The following is a 21635-nucleotide window of genomic DNA, read 5'->3' as shown; positions in this document are numbered from 1 at the left end:
CCGCCTCTGATACAGCTTTGATTGCCGAACGCTGGCTCTGGCCCTTAATTCCCAGGTCTCTAAGCAGTCTGGTTGTAGATGTTGCCACAAAACCTCTGCAGCCCACCTCCACTGGTCGGACTTCTGTGTTCCAGCCATGATGCCGTGCTTCGGCAGCTAGATCAGCATAGCGCAGATGTTTTCGCTCATAAGCCTCATCTACTGAGTTTTCCCAGGGTACTGTGAGCTCAATGATGAAGACCTTATTGAGTGAACGGGACCAGAGCACCATGTCAGGTCTTAGGGTGGTGGTTGCGATCTCCGGAGGAAACACAAGTTGCCGGCCAATGTCAGCTAGCATTTTCCAGTCGCGGGCCAAGCGCAGCTGGTCTCTGCAATCTGAGGTGCAGTTAATTGCTCATTTCTGAGGCTGGTAACTCTAATGCACTTATCCTCTGCAGCAGAGGTAACTCTGGGTCTTCCTTTCCTGTGGCGGTCCTCATGACAGCCAGTTTTATCGTAGCACTTGATGGTTTTTGCAAATGCACTTGAAATATTCCGTGTTGACTGACCTTCATGTCTTAAAGTAATGATGGACTGTTGTTTCTCTTATTTGAGCTGTTTTTGCCATAATATGGACTTGGTCCTTTACCAAATAGGGCTATCTTCTGTATACCAACCCTACCTTGTCACAACACAACTGATTGGCTCAAACGCATTAACAACAAAATAAATTCCACAAATCAACTTTAAGAAAGCACACCTGTTAATTGCAATGTATTCCAAGTAACTATCTCATTAAGCTGGATGAGAGAATGCCAAGAGTTTGCAAAGCTGTCATCAAGGTAAATGGTGGCTATTTGAAGAATCACAAATATAAAATATATTTAGAATTGCTTGAATGAGTAGGTGTCCAATCCTTTATCTCGCATCTCTATCATTCTATATCTCTAAAATTCTATATCATTCTATATCTATCATTCTCTATCGGGCTATATCTAGGTATATATCTATATATCTCTACACCTTAGTAGTCCAGGTCTCTCCTTAAAATGGGTATTTTTGTCTCGATGAGAAAAACCTGGTTAAATTAAATCAGAGAGTATAGACTTATACATGGGTTGATAGTTTACCAACAAATCTGACTGATGCGCAACTGTGGGGCAAACAGACAAGGTTGTCTTAAATTGTTAACAAGATGTGAACTGAATTTAGTCTCCAACACATTTGCAGAATGAGTACTTATTGTCTCTCATTCATCATTAAGGTTGTTGGTTTGCTCGCTAGAGAATTTTAGCCATATTAGTATAGATCTTAGTCAAAACGCCTCAAAACAAGTCATGGTATCAAGAACAAGATGGAACTAGCTTTAAACGAGTCACTTATGATTCCTCACATTGCAGTTGCTTGTCATTGTTGCTAGAGATCTGACCATTCAGAATCACACTCCTTCCGTCCCCATCAATGTGTTGTGCTTTCTTATCCTGTAGGTGGTGCCAGAGGACCAGCAGGTGGAGAGAGGAGTGAGGGATATTTGTTCTCAGATGAAGGTTAAAGTTCACACCTGCTGGGGGTCGACACTATACCACCGAGACGACCTCCCTTTCAACCACCTATCCAGGTGAGAGAAGACCACAGGGGTCAAGATCAAGTTCATTTGATTTTATTAATGTGACAGAGAAAGTAGTCCGCTGAGATTGGGCTGCTCAGTGCAGGCTCACTGCCTGGATAATCACTACAATATGAAGTCAGGCTCGCCTGTGATAGGTTGCCTGACATGTAACTCTGCTCTATTCTCTCCTGTGATAGGTTGCCTGACATGTAACCCTGCTCTATCCTCTCCTGTGATAGGCTGCCTGACGTATACACCCAGTTCAGGAAGGCAGTGGAAACCCAGGGCAGGGTGAGGCCGGTCTTGCCCACCCTAGACCAGCTGAAGCCTCTCCCCCCTGGGTCAGGTCTGGATGAAGGCCTCATCCCCTCCCCAGAAGACCTGGAGCAGACAGATACTGTGAGGGACCCTCGCTCTGCCTTCCCCTGCAGCGGGGGAGAGACTCAGGCCCTGGCCAGACTACAGCACTACTTCTGGGACACGGTGAGTACATTTTAGTCATGTATCCAGAACAACTTACAGTTAGCGCATTCATCTTCAGATGGCGAGGTGAGACGACCACTTCTCTGTCACAGCAAGTAGGACACTTTCCTCAATAAAGCTGCTACATTCTCATAATGTAGGTTAGGGTCCGGTATTGTTCTGTTATAATGTAGGTTAGGGTCCGGTAGTGTTCTGTTATAATGTAGGTTAGGGTCCAGTAGTGTTCTGTTATAATGTAGGTTAGGGTCCGGTAGTGTTCTGTTATAATGTAGGTTAGGGTCCGGTAGTGTTGGCTACTAGGTCCAGTAGTGTTCTGTTATAATGTAGGTTAGGGTCCGGTAGTGTTGGCTACTAGGTCCAGTAGTGTTCTGTTATAATGTAGGTTAGGGTCCGGTAGTGTTCTGTTATAATGTAGGTTAAGGTCCGGTATTGTTCTGTTATAATGTCGGTTAGGGTCCAGTAGTGTTCTGTTATAATGTCGGTTATGGTCCGGTATTGTTCTGTTATAATATAGGTTAAGGTCCGGTATTGTTCTGTTATAATATAGGTTAAGGTCCGGTATTGTTCTGTTTATAATGTAGGTTAAGGTCCAGTAGTGTTCTGTTTATAATATAGGTTAAGGTCCGGTATTGTTCTGTTATAATGTCGGTTAGGGTCCGGTATTGTTCTGTTATAATGTAGGTTACGGTCCAGTAGTGTTCTGTTATAATGTAGGTTAGGGTCCGGTATTGTTCTGTTATAATGTAGGTTAGGGTCCGGTATTGTTCTGTTATAATGTAGGCTACGGTCCGGTAGTGTTCTGTTATAATGTAGGTTAGGGTCCGGTAGTGTTCTGTTATAATGTAGGTTAAGGTCCAGTAGTGTTCTGTTATAATGTAGGTTAGGGTCCAGTAGTGTTGGCTACTAGGTCCAGTAGTGTTCTGTTATAATGTAGGTTAGGGTCCGGTAGTGTTCTGTTATAATGTAGGTTAGGGTCCAGTAGTGTTCTGTTATAATGTAGGTTAGGGTCCGGTAGTGTTCTGTTATAATGTAGGTTAGTGTCCGGTATTGTTCTGTTATAATGTCGGTTAAGGTCCAGTAGTGTTGGCTACTAGGTCCAGTAGTCCAGTAGTGGCTTTCACTTAGTTATTTTTGGCCACCCGTGAGTGAAAGTGTCTTTTAAGTGGTCTATGGTTATGCTAATTAAAGTTTGAAGCATGTCCACTGCTAGTTCAGAAGTCTTTATAAATGTTTAGTTAAGAGCATGTAATAATAAAGAGTTTTAATTTATATTGTAGTGACCTTAACCTGACTGGGAGACCTTAACAAGGTGTTGGCTTAACAGTTGCTGGTCGGGGATGAGGTTTTGCAACTTTAAAGGAACAGAACTCGTTGTCACTGTGGTGCTACTCTAAAAAGGCACATTTTGTACCTTTTGTCTCTTTTAAAGGAAAATGTCAACATAATCTCCAGAACCACGTCAACCTCCCCTCACTAGTCACATGTCACACGTCAACCTCCCCTCCCTAGTCACAACTCAACCTCCCCTCCCTAGTCACACCTCAACCTCCCCTCACTAGTCACACCTCAACCTCCCCTCCCGAGTCACATGTCACACGTCAACCTCCCCTCCCTAGTCACACGTCAACCTCCCCTCCCTAGTCACACGTCAACCTCCCCACCCTAGTCACACGTCAACCTCCCCTCCCTAGTCACACGTCAACCTCCCCTCCCTAGTCACACGTCAACCTCCCCTCCCTAAGTGGAGCGGGTAGTTAGCTGTTAAGTGGAGCAGATAGTTAGCTGTTAAGTGGAGCAGGTAGTTAGCTGTTAAGTGGAGCGGGTAGTTAGCTGTTAAGTGGAGCAGATAGTTAGCTGTTAAGTGGAGCAGATAGTTAGCTGTTAAGTGGAGCAGATAGTTAGCTGTTAAGTGGAGCAGATAGTTAGCTGTTAAGTGGAGCAGATAGTTAGCTGTTAAGTGGAGCGGGTAGTTAGCTGTTAAGTGGAGCAGATAGTTAGCTGTTAAGTGGAGCAGATAGTTAGCTGTTAAGTGGAGCGGGTAGTTAGCTGTTAAGTGGAGCAGAGCCCTGGCTGCTTTAGTGTGGTGGATGTCACTGCATGATCTACAGCCTTGGATAGGAACATGTTACTCGTGTTAAAGTAGTAGTGGTACATTCATCATGAAAACCTTTCATTTGGTCCAATGATAATATAGCAGACATACAGTACCAGTCAAAAGTCTGGACACACCTACTCATACAGGGGTTTATTTTTTACTATTTTCTGCATTGTAGAATAATAGTGAAGACATCAACACTAGGAAATAATACGTATGGAATCATGTAGTAACCAAAAAAGTGTTAAACAAAACAAAATATATTTGAGATTCTTCAAAGTAGCCACCTTTGCCTTGATGACAGCTTTGTACACTCTTGGCATTCACTCAACCAGCTTCATGAGGTAGTCACCTGGAATGCATTTAAATTAGCATGTGTGCCTTGTTAAAAGTTAATTTGTGGAATTTCTTTTCCTTAATGCTTTGAGCCTATCAGTTGTGTTGTGATAGATAGGGGGGTATACAGAAGATAGCCCTTTTGGTAAAAGACCAAATCCATATTATAGCACAAACAGCTCAAATAAGCAAAGATAAATGACAGACCATCATTACTTTGACTCACCTTCATGTCTTAATCTGAAAATGTCAAGAACTATGAAAGTTTCTTCAAGTGCTGTCCCAAAAACCATCAAGCACTACAATGGAACTGTCTCTCATGAGGACCGCCACAGGAATGGAGGACCCAGAGTTCTCTGCTGCAGAGGAGAAGTTCATTAGGGTTACCAGAAATTGCAACCCAAATAAATGCTTCACAGAGTTCAAGTAACAGACACATCTCAACATCAACTGTTTGGAGGATAATGCATGCCTAACCCTAATCATGCCTTCATGGTTGAATTGCTGCAAAGAAACCACTACTAAAGGACACCAATAATAAGAAGAGACTTGCTTGGGCCAAGAAACACGAGCAATGGACATTAGACTGGTGGAAATCTGTCCTTTGGTCTGATGAGTCCAAATTTGATATTTTTTGGTTCCAACCTCCTTGTCTTTGTGAGACGCAGAGTAGGTGAACGGATGATCTCCGCATGTGTGATTCCCACTGTGAAGCATGAAGGAGGAGGTGTGATGCTTTGCTGATGACACTGTTAGTGATTTATTTAGAATTCAAGGCACACTTAACCAGCATGCCACAGCATTCTGCAGCAATATGCCATCCCATCTGGTTTGCGCTTAGTGGGTCTATCATTTGTTTTCAACTGAACAATGACCCAACACACATCCAGGCTGTGTAAGGGCTATTTGACTAAGAAGGAGAGTGATGGAATGCTGCATCAGATGACCTGGCCTCCACAATCACCTGACCTCAACCCAATTTGAGATGTTTGAGATGGAGTTGGACCGCAGAGTGACTGAAAAGCAGCCAACATGTGCTCAGCATATGTGGGAACTCCTTCAAGGCTGTTTGGAAAAGCATTCCTCATGAAGCTGGTTGAGAGTATGTCAAGAGTTTGCAAAGCTGTCATCAAGGCAAAGGGTGGCTACTTTGAAGAATATAAAATATATTTTAATTTGTTTAACCCTTGTGTGTTATTTCATAGTTCTGATGTCTTCACTAATATTCTACAATGTAGAAAATACTAAAATAAAGAAACCCTTGAATGAGTTGGTGTCCAAACTTTTGACTAATATTGTATGTGTTTGTTGTGTAGGATATTGTGATACAGCTGGTATGTGTCTCATGCAGGATACTGTGGCTACCTACAAGGAGACTCGTAACGGCCTGATAGGACTGGACTATTCCACAAAATTTTCCCCATGGTAAGTACCAGCATAGCCACGGGAAGTACGGGTGTTGAGGGTACTGCAGCACCCCCTGAACAATCAGAATAAAGTAAAAGTAGTTCACTGAGCCTTTACTAGTATTTACTAGCAAACCGATATAGATGTCTGTAGCGCAGGCAACAATGTTTTTCAGCGTCTTCACTTTAGCAAAAACTTAGTTGTATGATTAAAAACAGTAGCTTGTAAGATTCAATCATTGGAATTGTAAGAGTTGTTGACCTGCGATTGTCATTCTAATGTAATCCAGAAAGAACAAAACCCTGTCCTCAAACATTTACATGGTTCATAGCTATGGGCAAAGACACAAAACATCCACATCAAACTAAATAATATTCTTGATCAAATAACATGGAAAACAACACCATTTTTGGGGGAATATTGGTGCTTGCAACACCAGGGTTGTGGGTTCAATTCCCACAGGGGACCAGTATGTAAATGTATGCACTCACTATAAAATGTATTTGTAGACCGATATGGATGTCTTCACGGCTGGCAAAAAACTATAGACTGTATCTATAACTGTATTCTACAGGTTGGCTATAGGCTGTATCTCCCCCAGGTATATCTACCAACAGATCAAGAAGTATGAGAGTGAACGAACAGCCAATCAGAGCACATACTGGTGAGTTCCTTCCTGCTATCTCGTATCCTGTTGTTTTCAGGAACATGATGAGATCAGTCACTAAATCCATGTTTATCTCCTGTTATGCACAATACCAGTCAAAGGTTTTAGAACACCTACTCATTCCAGGGTTTTTATTTTCTACATAGTAGAGCTGTCATCAAGGCAAATGATGGCTACTTTGAAGAATCTAAAATGTAAAATATATTTTTATTAAACTTTTTTTTTTCTTACTATATGATTCCGTATGTGTTATTTAATAGTTTTGATGTCTTCACTATTCTACAATGTAGAAAATAGTAACAATAAAGAAAAACCCTGGAATGAGTAGGTCCAAATGTTGAACTTGTACTATAGCTGTGATGAGCCAGGGTGGCTGGGTAGGAGATGCACCTTTTAGTGTACTTAGTTCAGGTAACTGAATAGACTGTGAACTGAATAGTGATGAAGTGATGGGGTTTTATTAAGCAAGACTGACGGTACATGTCTTCCAACAGGGTAGTATTTGAGCTGCTCTGGAGAGACTATTTCAAGTTTGTAGGAGCCAAATACGGAGACAGACTGTTTGACATCAAAGGTAAAGTTGGAAAGCCAGTTGTATATGTTGTCATCTGAAGCTTATTGCACATTGTTATCTCATGGTGGTTATGTGTTTTCATCAGGCCTTCAGGACAAATCCATCCCTTGGAAGAAGGACATGAATCTGTTCAATGCATGGAAAGGTTAGGGAGAAATCATTACAAATCTAGTCTTTACAATACCACTCTGATCTACGAGGTGACTACACAGAGCTGTATAAGGCAAGTATAGGGAACTGAACGTCTGTGGGATGCACTGTGGTAAATATACCGTAACAATGTTCAAACTATCATCTCTCATACTACTGAGTTGTTGTAGCTCCTCTTTCTCGTTGTTCTAGAGGGTCGTACCGGGGTGCCGTTCGTTGATGCCAACATGCGAGAGCTGGCGCTGACGGGGTTCATGTCTAACAGGGGTCGCCAAAACGTAGCCAGCTTCCTCACCAAGGACCTGGGACTAGACTGGAGGATGGGGGCCGAGTGGTTCCACTACCTTTTGGTGAGGCTCCTGGCCAGGGTTAAGGTTAGGGCTGGGACCTGGGACTAGACTGGAGGATGGGGGCCGAGTGGTTCCACTACTTACTGGTGAGGCTCCTGGCCAGGGTTAAGGTTAGGGCTGGGACCTGGGACTAGACTGGAGGATGGGGGCCGAGTGGTTCCACTACTTACTAGTGAGGCTCCTGGCCAGGGTTAAGGTTAGGGCTGGGACCTGGGACTAGACTGGAGGATGGGGGCCGAGTGGTTCCACTACTTACTGGTGAGGCTCCTGGCCAGGGTTAAGGTTAGGGCTGGGACCTGGGACTAGACTGGAGGATGGGGGTCGAGTGGTTCCACTACTTACTGGTGAGGCTCCTGGCCAGGGTTAAGGTTAGGGCTGGGACCTGGGACTAGACTGGAGGATGGGGGTCGAGTGGTTCCACTACTTACTGGTGAGGCTCCTGGCCAGGGTTAAGGTTAGGGCTGGGACCTGGGACTAGACTGGAGGATGGGGGCCGAGTGGTTCCACTACTTACTGGTGAGGCTCCTGGCCAGGGTTAAGGTTAGGGCTGGGACCTGGGACTAGACTGGAGGATGGGGGTCGAGTGGTTCCACTACTTACTGGTGAGGCTCCTGGCCAGGGTTAAGGTTAGGGCTGGGACCTGGGACTAGACTGGAGGATGGGGGTCGAGTGGTTCCACTACTTACTGGTGAGGCTCCTGGCCAGGGTTAAGGTTAGGGCTGGGACCTGGGACTAGACTGGAGGATGAGGGTCGAGTGGTTCCACTACTTACTGGTGAGGCTGGTGCCCAAGACTAAATCAACCCCTAGCCCCTACCTTTGACCCCTAGCCTCCCTCTGCACTTAGATCTGAAAGGATAGTACAGCTGTATCCAAGGTGGTGGGAACTAGACCCAGCCTGTGATAGGACAGATGTATCCAAGGTGGTGGGAACTAGACCCAGCCTGTGATAGGACAGATGTATCCAAGGTGGTGGGAACTAGACCCAGCCTGTGATAGGACAGATGTATCCAAGGTGGTGGGAACTAGACCCAGCCTGTGATAGGACAGATGTATCCAAGGTGGTGGGAACTAGACCCAGCCTGTGATAGGACAGATGTATCCAAGGTGGTGGGAACTAGACCCAGCCTGTGATAGGACAGATGTATCCAAGGTGGTGGGAACTAGACCCAGCCTGTGATAGGACAGATGTATCCAAGGTGGTGGGAACTAGACCCAGCCTGTGATAGGACAGATGTATCCAAGGTGGTGGGAACTAGACCCAGCCTGTGATAGGACAGATGTATCCAAGGTGGTGGGAACTAGACCCAGCCTGTGATAGGACAGATATATCCAAGGTGGTGGGAACTAGACCCAGCCTGTGATAGGACAGATGTATCCAAGGTGGTGGGAACTAGACCCAGCCTGTGATAGGACAGATGTATCCAAGGTGGTGGGAACTAGACCCAGCCTGTGATAGGACAGATGTATCCAAGGTGGTGGGAACTAGACCCAGCCTGTGATAGGACAGATGTATCCAAGGTGGTGGGAACTAGACCCAGCCTGTGATAGTACAGCTGTATCCAAGGTGGTGGGAACTAGACCCAGCCTGTGATAGGACAGATGTATCCAAGGTGGTGGGAACTAGACCCAGCCTGTGATAGTACAGCTGTATCCAAGGTGGTGGGAACTAGACCCAGCCTGTGATAGGACAGATGTATCCAAGGTGGTGGGAACTAGACCCAGCTTGTGATAGGACAGATGTATCCAAGGTGGTGGGAACTAGACCCAGCCTGTGATAGGACAGATGTATCCAAGGTGGTGGGAACTAGACCCAGCCTGTGATAGGACAGATGTATCCAAGGTGGTGGGAACTAGACCCAGCCTGTGATAGGACAGATGTATCCAAGGTGGTGGGAACTAGACCCAGCCTGTGATAGTACAGCTGTATCCAAGGTGGTGGGAACTAGACCCAGCCTGTGATAGGACAGATGTATCCAAGGTGGTGGGAACTAGACCCAGCCTGTGATAGGACAGATATATCCAAGGTGGTGGGAACTAGACCCAGCCTGTGATAGGGCAACATGGAACTAAAATCCTAAGGCTTTTATTTAGATGAATGTATGACTGTGGGTATACCTATTGAATGGTTTGAGGTCACACCAGGCTGGTTAGGAGACCAGTAGTGGACAGTAACCGGAGGTCTGACCAATCAGTTCCATCTCTCTACTTCCAGGTGGACCATGACGTGAGCAGTAACTATGGTAACTGGCTATACAGCGCGGGGATAGGAAATGACCCGAGAGAAAACAGGAAGTTCAACATGATCAAACAAGGACTCGACTACGACAACAACGTATGTTTCAGTCTGACCAATAAACACTGTTGGGGTTAACATAAAGGGAGGAGGATTCTATAGCAATATACCATACAATTACCCAGAAAGTTTCTGCTATGGCAACTTTGAGAAACTGTTTGTAATAACTAGTGATTGTCCCCTTGAAGAGGATAGGAGACAATGTTAGACACTGGTTTGTAATAAGCGATTGTCTCTTGTGGTAGAAATTCTTCCTTAAGCTAATAATGAGGAGAGGCATACTCATTAATCAATCAAGGTATTATAATAAGGAGGAGGGCGCACCACCCACGCAGGTGAAATGAAGTGAGAGCCTCCTGTACAAAGAGTATGTAAGCCTTATATACTCTAGCTATCTTATGCAAACACATGATCTTATGCACGTGTGTGTACAGGAGGAGAGACGAAACTGTGTAACGGGGTACAGACTATAATGAAAATGTTGTCTCAGTCTGTCACAGCTGAGTGAGGACAATAGGTGCCAAGTTGACAGGAAGTCACTCCAGACATACTTCCTCTAACAGTAGCTCAACGGTTCCCCCAAGATGGGCAAGCAAGCACCTTTCACTGTCGGCCCAAATAATGTACAGTCGTGGCCAAAAGTCTTGAATGACACAAATATTAATTTTCACAAAGTCTGCTGCCTCAGTTTGTATGATGGCAATCCCCCAAAAACATTTCCACTGAATTTCAGCCCTGCCACAAAAGGACCAGCTGACATCATGTCAGTGATTCTCTCGTTAACACAGGTGTGAGTGTTGACGAGGATTGGCTGGGGAGAACTCTGTCATGCTGATTGACTTCAAATACCAGACTGGAAGCTTTAAAAGGAGGGTGGTGCTTGGAATCATTGTTCTTCCTCTATCAACCATGGTTACATGTAAGGAAACACGTGCCGTCATCATTGCTTTGCACAAAAAGGGTGAAAACAGGCAAGGATTTTGCTGCCAGTAAGATTGCACCTAAATCAACCATTTATCGGATCATCAAGAACTTCAAGGAGAGCGGTTCAATTGTTCTGAAGAATGCTTCAGGGCGCCCAAGAAAGTCCAGCAAGTAGGACCGTCTCCTAAAGTTGATTCAGCTGCGGGATCGGGGCACCACCAGTACAGAGCTTGCTCAGGAATGGCAGCAGGCAGGCGTGAGTGCATCTGCACGCAGAGTGAGGCGAAGACTTTTGGAGGATTGCCTGGTGTCAAGAAGGGCAGCAAAGAAGCCACTTCTCTCCAGGAAAAACATTAGGGACAGACTGATATTCTGTAAAATGTACAGGGATTGGACTGCTGAGGACTGGGGTAAAGTAATTTTCTCTGATGAATCCCCTTTCCGATTGTTTGGGGCATCCGGAAAAAAGCTTGTCCGGAGAAGACAAGGTGAGCGCTACCATCAGTCCTGTCATGCCAACAGTAAAGCATCCTGAGACCATTCATATGTGGGTTGCTTTTCAGCCAAGGGAGTGGGCTCACTCACAATTTTGCCTAAGAACACAGCCATGAATAAATAATGGTACCAACACATCTCCCGAGAGAAACTTCTCCCAAACACCCAGGAACAGTTTGGTGAACAATGCCTTTCAGTATGACAATGATCCCAAACACACCGCCCGGGCAACAAAGGAGTGGCTTTGTAAGAAGCATTTCAAGGTCCTGGAGTGGCCTAGCCAGTCTCCAGATTTCAACCCCATAGAAAATCTTTGGAGGGAGTTGAAAGTCCGTGTTGCCCAGCAACAGCCCCAAAACATCACTGCTCTAGAGGAGATCTGCATGGAGGAATGGGCCAAAATACCAGCAACAGTGTGTGAAAACCTTGTGAAGACTTACAGAAAACGTTTGACCTCTGTCATTGCCAACAGAGGGTATATAACAAAGTATTGAGATAAACTTTTGTTATTGACCAAATACTTATTTTCCACCATAATTTGCAAATAAATTCATTAAAAGTCCTACAATGTGATTTTCTGGATTTTTTTCTAATTTTGTCTGTCATAGTTGAAGTGTACCTATGATGAAAATTACAGGCCTCCCTCATATTTTTAAGTGGGAGAACTTGCACAATTGGTGGCTGACTAAATACTTTTTTGCCCCACTGTATATCCACAGTAAAACGAGTCCTATATCGACATAACCTGAAAGGACGTTCAGCAAGGAAGAAGCCACTGCTCCAAAACCGCCATCAAATAGCCAGATTATGGTTTGCAACTGCACATGGGGACAAATATTGTACTTTTTGGAGAAATGTGCTCTGGTCTGATGAAACAAAAATAGAACTGTTTGGCCATAATGACCATCGTTATGTTTGGAGGAAAAAGGGGGAGGCTTGCAAGCTGAAGAACACCATCCCAACCGTGAAGCACGGGGGTGGCAGCATCATGTTGTGGGGGAGCTTTGCTGCAGGAGGGACTGGTGCACTTCACAAAATAGATGGCGACATGAGGGAGGAAAATGATGTGGATATATTGAAGCAATATCCCAAGACATCAATCAGGAAGTTAAAGCTTGGTCGCAAATGGGTCTTCCAAATGAACAATGCCCCCTAGCATACTTCCATTGTTGTGGCAAATTTGCTTAAGGACAACAAAGTCAAGGTATTGGAGTGGCCATCACAAAGCCCTGACCTCAATCCTATAGAAAATGTGTGGGCAGAACTGAAAAAGCTTGTGTGAGCAAGGAGGCCTACAAACCTGACTCTGTTACACCAGCTCTGTCAGGAGGAACGAGCCAAAATTCACCCAACTTATTGTAGGAAGTTTGTGGAATGCTACCTGAAACTTTTGACCCAAGTTAAACAATTTAAAGGCAATGCTACCAAATACTAAGTGAGTGTAAGTAAACTTCTGACCCACTGGGAATGTGATGAAAGAAATAAAAGCTGAAATAAATCATTATCTCAACTTTTATTCTGACATTTCACATTCTTAAAATATAGTGGTGATCCTTCCTGACATAAGACGGGGAATTTTTACTTGGATTAAATGTCAGAAAATTGTGAAACCTGAGTTTAAATGTATTTAGGTGTAGGTAAACCTCTGACTTCAACTGTATGTTCTACACACACACACACACACACACAACATGAACCTTTCACCCAGAAACAGGCTCCAAACATAACAGCTCTATCACTGGTGTGCAGAATATAACACGGTCTCCAGTTAAGTGAAGAGGAACCGGTTAGTTTCTGTCAGCTCTTGGGTAAGCGACCAGGGCGGCAGGGTAGCCTAGTGGTTAGCGCGTTGGACTAAAGGTTGCAGGTTCAATTCCCCGAGCTGACAAGGTACAATTCTGTCGTTCTGCCCCTGAACAGGCAGTTAACCCACTGTTCCTAGGCCGTCATTGTAAATAAGAATTTGTTCTTAACTGACTTGCCTAGTTAAATAAAGGTAAAATAAAAATCATGGGGTCCTGCTACACACACAGAACAGTTAGAACAGGCCTCTTATTAATACACACACAGAACAGTTAGAACAGGCCTCTTATTAATACACACACAGAACAGTTAGAACAGGCCTCTTATTAATACACACACAGAACAGTTAGAACAGGCCTCTTATTAATACACACACAGAACAGTTAGAACAGGCCTCTTATTAATACACACACAGAACAGTTAGAACAGGCCTCTTATTAATACACACACAGAACAGTTAGAACAGGCCTCTTATTAATACACACACAGAACAGTTAGAACAGGCCTCTTATTAATACACACACAGAACAGTTAGAACAGGCCTCTTATTAATACACAGAACAGTTAGAACAGGCCTCTTATTAATACACACACAGACTGTTCTATCTGGATATGCGTTTGTTTCTTTAACAATCTCAAGACCGATGCCTAGTTTTAAAGAAGATATTTCCGTTCACAAGCATTAATAAGATTTAACTTCAAAATGCCCTCACACTCTCCTCTTCAAGGACACTATGTTAAACACTAGGTTTGTAATAACTAGTGATTGTCTCTTCTCTTCAAGGACACTATGTTAAACACTAGGTTTGTAATAACTAGTGATTGTCTCTTCTCTTCAGGGGGACTATGTTAGACACTAGGTTTGTAATAACTAGTGATTGTCTCTCCTCTTCAGGGACACTATGTTAAACACTAGGTTTGTAATAACTAGTGATTGTCTCTTCTCTTCAGGGGGACTATGTTAGACACTAGGTTTGTAATAACTAGTGATTGTCTCTCCTCTTCAGGGGGACTATGTTAGACACTGGATCCCAGAGCTCAAGGGGATCAGAGGGGGGGAGGTCCACGCACCATGGACCCTTAGCTCCGCCTCCCTGTCTCACGCACGGGTGTCCCTCAACGACACATACCCTTCCCCCATTGTCATGGCGCCAGAATGGAGTCGCCACACCAACAAGAAGCCGGTGGGTGTTGTTACAGATGTGAATTTCATAGAAAAAGGAAGTGGTGTATGTAGATCTACATTTATAGAATGGCTCTACCGGTTATGATCAGATATTTAGTGGTGTATGTAGATCTACATTTCTAGAATGGCTCTACCGGTTATGATCAGATATTTAGTGGTGTATGTAGATCTACATTTCTAGAATGGCTCTACCGGTTATGATCAGATATTTAGTGGTGTATGTAGATCTACGTTTCTAGAATGGCTCTACCGGTTATGATAAGATATTTAGTGGTGTATGTAGATCTACGTTTCTAGAATGCCTCTACCAGTTATGATCAGATATTTAGTGGTGTATGTAGATCTACGTTTCTAGAATGCCTCTACCGGTTATGATCAGATATTTAGTGGTGTATGTAGGTCTACATTTCTAGAATGGCTCTACCGGTTATGATCAGATATTTAGTGGTGTATGTAGATCTACATTTCTAGAATGGCTCTACCAGTTATGATTCATGTACAATCGGGTGAGAAGGGCCTTGGTCAGGGAGGTGACCAAGAACCCGATGGTCTCTCTGACAGAGCTCCAGAGTTCCTCTGTGGAGATGGGAGAGCCTTACTTAAAAAATAAATAAAAAATCTTCCCAATTTTTGTTTTTAGTAAATTGGCAAAATGTCTAAAAACCCGTTTTTACTTTGTAATCATGGGGTATTGTGTGAGCTTGATGAGGAAAACAATTAATTTAATACATTTGAGAATGCCCTCTATATAACATTCAAAGGACCCAAATAGTCATAAGAATAATTTAAGAATTTAATTGATTAATTAATTTGTTTTTGTGCTAACAACCTGTCCCAAAAATGTCACTTCACGGTCGTTGTCTCCTGAGACATTTGTTATGTAAACCTGTCTTTATAAAAAAGGTACTTCAAAACTATTCTCTCGTGACACATCAATTTCAAGGTTTTGGTTCTAAATGTAAAGTATTCTGCAGACTGGTGCTGGGCCCTCGGCCAGAGGAAAGACTGGTCCATCCCACACCCTTAAACAACACAAGGACAGAGGAATAGACTTCTACTTCTCCAAGAGCAAGAACTTCTGATGGAGCAGACTGACTGAAAAGACTGAAAGAACTGGTGGGCTTCCGCAAGGAAATGGTTTGACCCATCCCCGCTTTATACGGGTGGATGGTTTGACCCATCCCGCTTTATACGGGTGGATGGTTTGACCCATCCCCGCTTTATACGGGTGGATGGTTTGACCCATCCCCGCTTTATACGGGTGGATGGTTTGACCCATCCCCGCTTTATACGGGTGGATGGTTTGACCCATCCCCGCTTTATACGGGTGGATGGTTTGACCCATCCCCGCTTTATACGGGTGGATGGTTTGACCCATCCCCGCTTTATACGGGTGGATGGTTTGACCCATCCCCGCTTTATACGGGTGGATGGTTTGACCCATCCCCGCTTTATACGGGTGGATGGTTTGACCCATCCCCGCTTTATACGGGTGGATGGTTTGGCCCATCCCCGCTTTATACGGGTGGATGGTTTGACCCATCCCCGCTTTATATGGGTGGATGGTTTGACCCATCCCCGCTTTATACGGGTGGATGGTTTGACCCATCCCCGCTTTATATGGGTGGATGGTTTGACCCATCCCCGCTTTATATGGGTGGATGGGTGTGTGACATATGGTTTTCAGAAGGTACTGCTGAGTGGGTGGGGTGATACAGACAACTCTTTAGTTTCTGTTTTATATTGCCACTGTTTTTATGTTTCATATGTTTTATTCTATTGACTTGTTACATCACAGAACCATTTGAGGTAGTACCTGTTTTGGTTGTTTTTTACTCTCTACAAAAGCAGCCATATCTTTATGATAGTTCATAATAAACATGTTGATGCTGGTCGTAATGTTTCCTATTTGTATTTATTATGGATCCCCATTAGTTTCTGCCAAGGCAGCAGCTACTCTTCCTGGGGTTTATAATGGATCCCCATTAGTTCCTGTCAAGGCAGCAGCTACTCTTCCTGGGGTTTATTATGGATCCCCATTAGTTCCTGACAAGGCAGCAACTACTCTTCCTGGGGTTTATAATGGATCCCCATTAGTTCCTGACAAGGCAGCAGCTACTCTTCCTGGGGTTTATTATGGATCCCCATTAGTTCCTGTCAAGGCAGCAGCTACTCTTCCTGGGGTTTATTATGGATCCCCATTAGTTCCTGCCAAGGCAGCAGCTACTCAACACAGCCTTATAGTGCTGTGAAAGGATCCAGGATCCCACATGATTTGGGTGGATCCCATCCTCCTTATAAAACATGTTTTGTTTCCAAAAGGTATCAAAATTGTCAACAAAAGTTACACCCATTGAGCTGCAATAATTACATAGCCAGTGCTAAAGCATTCAATGCCACGATTCAGAGATGGCACAGGGCCAGATATGATGGGTCTTTTATTAGTGTCTAGCAGAGAGTCAATCGGCTCTGTGAAATCCAGGTTCAACTGTTCTGCCCTTCATAATGTCATTAAAACCCACATGGACTACGATAGAATCAATGTCCATGTCCTGGTGTAGTACATTCAGGAGCAGCTTAGTAATGTCATTAAAACCCACATGGACTACGATAGCTTAGTAATGTCATTAAAACCCACATGGACTACGATAGAATCATTGTCCATGTCCTGGTGTAGTACATTCAGAAGCAGCTTAGTAATGTCATTAAAACCCACATGGACTACGATAGAATCAATGTCCTGCTGTAGTACATTCAGGAGCAGCTTAGTAATGTCATTAAAACCCACATGGACTACGATAGAATCAATGTCCATGTCCTGGTGTAGTACATTCAGGAGCAGCTTAGTAATGTCATTAAAACCCACATGGACTAGGATAGAATCAATGTCCATGTCCTGGTGTAGTACATTCAGGAGCAGCTTAGTAATGTCATTAAAACCCACATGGACTACGATAGAATCAATGTCCTGCTGTAGTACATTCAGGAGCAGCTTAGTAATGTCATTAAAATCCACATGGACTACGATAGAATCAATGTCCATGTCCTGGTGTAGTACATTCAGGAGCAGCTTAGTAATGTCATTAAAACCCACATGGACTACGATAGAATCAATGTCCTGCTGTAGTACATTCAGGAGCAGCTTAGTAATGTCATTAAAACCCACGTGGACTAGGATAGAATCAATGTCCATGTCCTGGTGTAGTACATTCAGGAGCAGCTTAGTAATGTAATTTACTGGTACTTCGGGATAGAACATTGTTTTTGCACCAGGAACAGTCACATTTCTTACCATGGAGCTGCCCAAAATCAAGGACGAGGAAATCTACCCACTCCCATGCTTCACAGGTTTCAGAGAACCCTATAAGGACGGGAGAGAGGCAGGATAACTTGAGCTGGGGGGAAATAGTGACTGCTCTTGAATCTGAAAGTGTGGCAAGTGAAGATTGTGATAATGAAGAAAGGAACAAAACGAGAAAAAGTTGTAGTAGAAGACGAGGACCGGCCCAATAATGCATTTCTTATTGGACTGTGTTTTTTGGACAAGGAGATATATTTGGGAAATCCATTTGTAATATTGAGGACTGTGAAGAAAGCAGTGAGAAAGGTGGATTCAATCAAGGTGACTAGAAGCGGCCATGTTTTGGTTAAGCTGGAGACTCGTTGGATAAACAGTACCAGTCAAAATCCTGGACACACTAATTCGAGAGTTTTTCTTTATTTTTACTATTTTCTAATTTTTGAATAATACTGAAGACATCAAAACTATGAAATAACACATTTGGAATCATGTAGTAACCAAAAAAGTGTTAAACAAATCAACATATATTTTACATGTTAGATTCTTCAAAGTAGACGCCCTTTGCCTTGATGACAGCTTTGCACACTCTTGACATTCTCTCAACCAGCTTCATCTGGAATGATTTTCCAACAGTCTTGTAGGAGTTCCCACATATGCTGAGCACTTGTTCGCTACTTTTCCTTAACTCTGTGGTCCAACTCATCCCAAACCATCTCAATTGGGTTGAGGTCAGGTGATTGTGGAGGCCAGGTCATCTGATGCAGCACTAAATCACTCTCCTTAGTCAAATAGCCCTTACACAGCCTGGAGGTGTGTTTTGGGTTATTGTCCTGTTAAAAAACAAATGATAGTCTCACTAAGCGCAAACCAGATGGGATGGTATATCACTGCAGAATGCTGTGGTAGCCATGCTGATTAAGTGTGCCTTGAATTTGAAATAAATCACAGACAGTGTCACCAGAAAAGCAGCATCACACCTCCTCCTCCATGCTTCACGGTGGGAACCACACATGCGGAGATCATCCGTTCACCTACTCTGCGTCTCACAAAGACACAGCGGTTGGAACAGAACATCTCAAATTTGGACTCATCAGACCAAAGGACAGATTTCCACCTGTCCAATGTCCATTGCTTGTGTTCCTTGGCCCAGGCAAGTCTCTTCTTCTTATTGGTGTCCTTAGCAGTGGTTTCTTTGCAGCAATTCGACCATGAAGGCCTGATTCCGACAGTCTCCTCTGAACAGTTGATGTTGAGATGTGTCTGTTACTTGAACTCTGTGAAGCATTTATTTGGGCTGCAATCTGAGGTGCAGTTAACTCTAATGAACTTATCCTCTGCAGCAGAGGTAACTCTGGGTCTTCCTTTCCTGTGGCGGTCCTCATGAGAGACAGTTAACTCTAATGAACCAATCCTCTGCAGCAGAGGTAACTCTGGGTCTTCCTTTCCTGTGGGGCGGTCCTCATGAGAGACGGTTAACTCTAATGAACTTATCCTCTGCAGCATGATGAACATGAGGATGTCCTCATGAGAGACAGGTTCATCATAGCACTTGATGGTTTTTGGGACTGCACTTGAAGAAATGTTCAAATTTCTTAAAATGTTCCACATTGACTGATCTGGCACACCTGTTAATTTAAATGCATTGCAGGTGACTACCTCATGAAGCTGGTTGAGAGAATGCTAAGCTCCTCCCTGCTCTCCTGTGTCACTCACTCCCTCCCCCTCCTGCTAGAGCGGCACCTCTCTCTCCCTCCTCTCACGCTTTATCAGCTCTGGATAATAAAGTAGCTTAAACAATGACTTTCTGCTGCTTACCTCACTCGGATTGAACAATCCGACCAGGCCTATATGGAACGGGTCTACTTGTCCTCGGTTCCATTCGGAACAGATCTCTCTATATTTATTTATTTATTTAGGCATATTAGGTCCGGGTGGGAAAGCCCCAGGTCCATTTCAGAATGGGTCCAGGGCCTCTACTCTGATATCACCTACTATTGAAATTACCTTAAGCAAGTTATATGCAAAACAAAACATTACTTTAAAAAAAACTTTTGTTTACAAGCTGTACTTCTAGTTTATGGTTGATGCAGCTTGTTGGCCATTAGCCAATCTGTGTTTCTCAAGGAGTTCAAAACGTGAATGCATCCCAACTGGTATTTATGACTTCACAACTGGTAATTACCACCACCCCACTTGAAAACACCTTCCAAATTACTCACAAAAAAGACCTTACAAAAAAGAACTTACAAATTACTCACTAACACACCTTACAAATTACTCGCTAACAAACCTTACAAATGACTCACGAATAAACCTTACAAATTACTCACAAAAAAGGCCTAACATATTACTCACTAACAAGCCTTACAATTTACTCACTAACAAACCTTACAAATTACTCACTTACAAACCTTACAAATTACTCACTGACAAACCTTACAAAATGCTCACTAAAAATACCTTACAAAACAAAAGTTATATATAATCTACACATCACTGTGTATGGAGAATTATCTACACATCACTATGTATGGAGAATTATCCACACATCATATATTGTCACGTTCTGACCTTTATTTCCTGTGTTTTTGTATTTAGTTAGTATGGTCAGGGCGTGAGTTGGGTGGGCAGTCTATGTTTGTTTTTCTATGATTTGGGTATTTCTATGTTTCGGCCTAGTATGGTTCTCAATCAGAGGCAGGTGTCATTAGTTGTCTCTGATTGAGAATCATACTTAGGTAGCCTGGGTTTCACTGTGTGTTTGTGGGTGATTGTTCCTGTCTCTGTCTTCGCACCAGATAGGACTGTTTTGAGTTTACACATTTCTTGTTTTTTTTTGTAGTCAGTTGTTCATGTACCTTAACGTATTAAAAAGAACCATGGACAATTACCACGCCGCGTATTGGTCCTCTGATCCGTTTAGCCTCTCCTCTTCGGAAGAAGAGGAGGAAATTCATTACATATATGGAGAACTATCTACACATCACTAAGTATGGAGAATTATCTACACAATATATGGAGAATTATCTACACAATATATGGAGAATTATCTACACATTATGTATGGAGAATTATCTACACATCACTATGTATGGAGAATTATCTACACACCACTATGTATGGAGAATTATCTACACATTATGTATGGAGAATTATCTACACATCACTATGTATGGAGAATTATCTACACATCACTATGTATGGAGAATTATCTACACATTATATATGGAGAATTATCTACACATTATATATGGAGAATTATCTACACATTATATATGGAGAATTATCTACACAATATATGGAGAATTATCTACACATTATGTATGGAGAATTATCTACACAATATATGGAGAATTATCTACACATTATGTATGGAGAATTATCTACACATCACTATGTATGGAGAATTATCTACACACCACTATGTATGGAGAATTATCTACACATTATGTATGGAGAATTATCTACACATCACTATGTATGGAGAATTATCTACACATCACTATGTATGGAGAATTATCTACACATTATATATGGAGAATTATCTACACATTATATATGGAGAATTATCTACACATCACTATGTAGTGAGAATTATCTACACATTATGTATGGAGAATTATCTACACATCACTATGTATGGAGAATTATCTACACATTATGTATGGAGAATTATCCACACATCACTATGTAGTGAGAATTATCTACACATCACTATGTATGGAGAATTATCTACACATCACTATGTATGGAGAATTATCTATACATCACTATGTATGGAGAATTATCTACACATGATGTATGGAGAATTATCTACACATCACCATGTATGGAGAATTATCTACACATTATATATGGAGAATTATCTACACATCACTATGTATGGAGAATTATCTACACATCACTATGTATGGAGAATTATCTACACATTGTTATGTATGGAGAATTATCTACACATTATGTATGGAGAATTATCTA

General features: G+C 43.0%; 1 protein-coding gene across 1 annotated transcript in view; it reads left to right on the top strand.

Moving 5' to 3' along the window:
* Window positions 1-16251, top strand: part of cry-dash (cryptochrome DASH) — a 36739-nt gene extending 20488 nt beyond the window's left edge. The window contains exons 4-13 of the mRNA XM_046293081.1: window positions 1470-1600; window positions 1831-2074; window positions 5857-5930; window positions 6487-6576; window positions 7074-7153; window positions 7239-7298; window positions 7496-7653; window positions 9868-9987; window positions 14178-14354; window positions 15331-16251. Coding sequence (XP_046149037.1) covers window positions 1470-1600; window positions 1831-2074; window positions 5857-5930; window positions 6487-6576; window positions 7074-7153; window positions 7239-7298; window positions 7496-7653; window positions 9868-9987; window positions 14178-14354; window positions 15331-15438 — 1242 coding nt within the window. The 3' untranslated portion in view covers window positions 15439-16251. The remainder of the gene's footprint in view (window positions 1-1469; window positions 1601-1830; window positions 2075-5856; window positions 5931-6486; window positions 6577-7073; window positions 7154-7238; window positions 7299-7495; window positions 7654-9867; window positions 9988-14177; window positions 14355-15330) is intronic.
* The last annotated feature ends 5384 nt before the right edge of the window (window positions 16252-21635 follow it).

The sequence above is a fragment of the Oncorhynchus gorbuscha genome, linkage group LG12 (genome assembly GCF_021184085.1).
Source record: "Oncorhynchus gorbuscha isolate QuinsamMale2020 ecotype Even-year linkage group LG12, OgorEven_v1.0, whole genome shotgun sequence".
Taxonomy (NCBI): domain Eukaryota; kingdom Metazoa; phylum Chordata; class Actinopteri; order Salmoniformes; family Salmonidae; genus Oncorhynchus; species Oncorhynchus gorbuscha.
The sequence above is the reverse complement of the archived record's forward strand: the minus strand, read 5'-3'. Positions and strand labels throughout refer to the sequence as shown.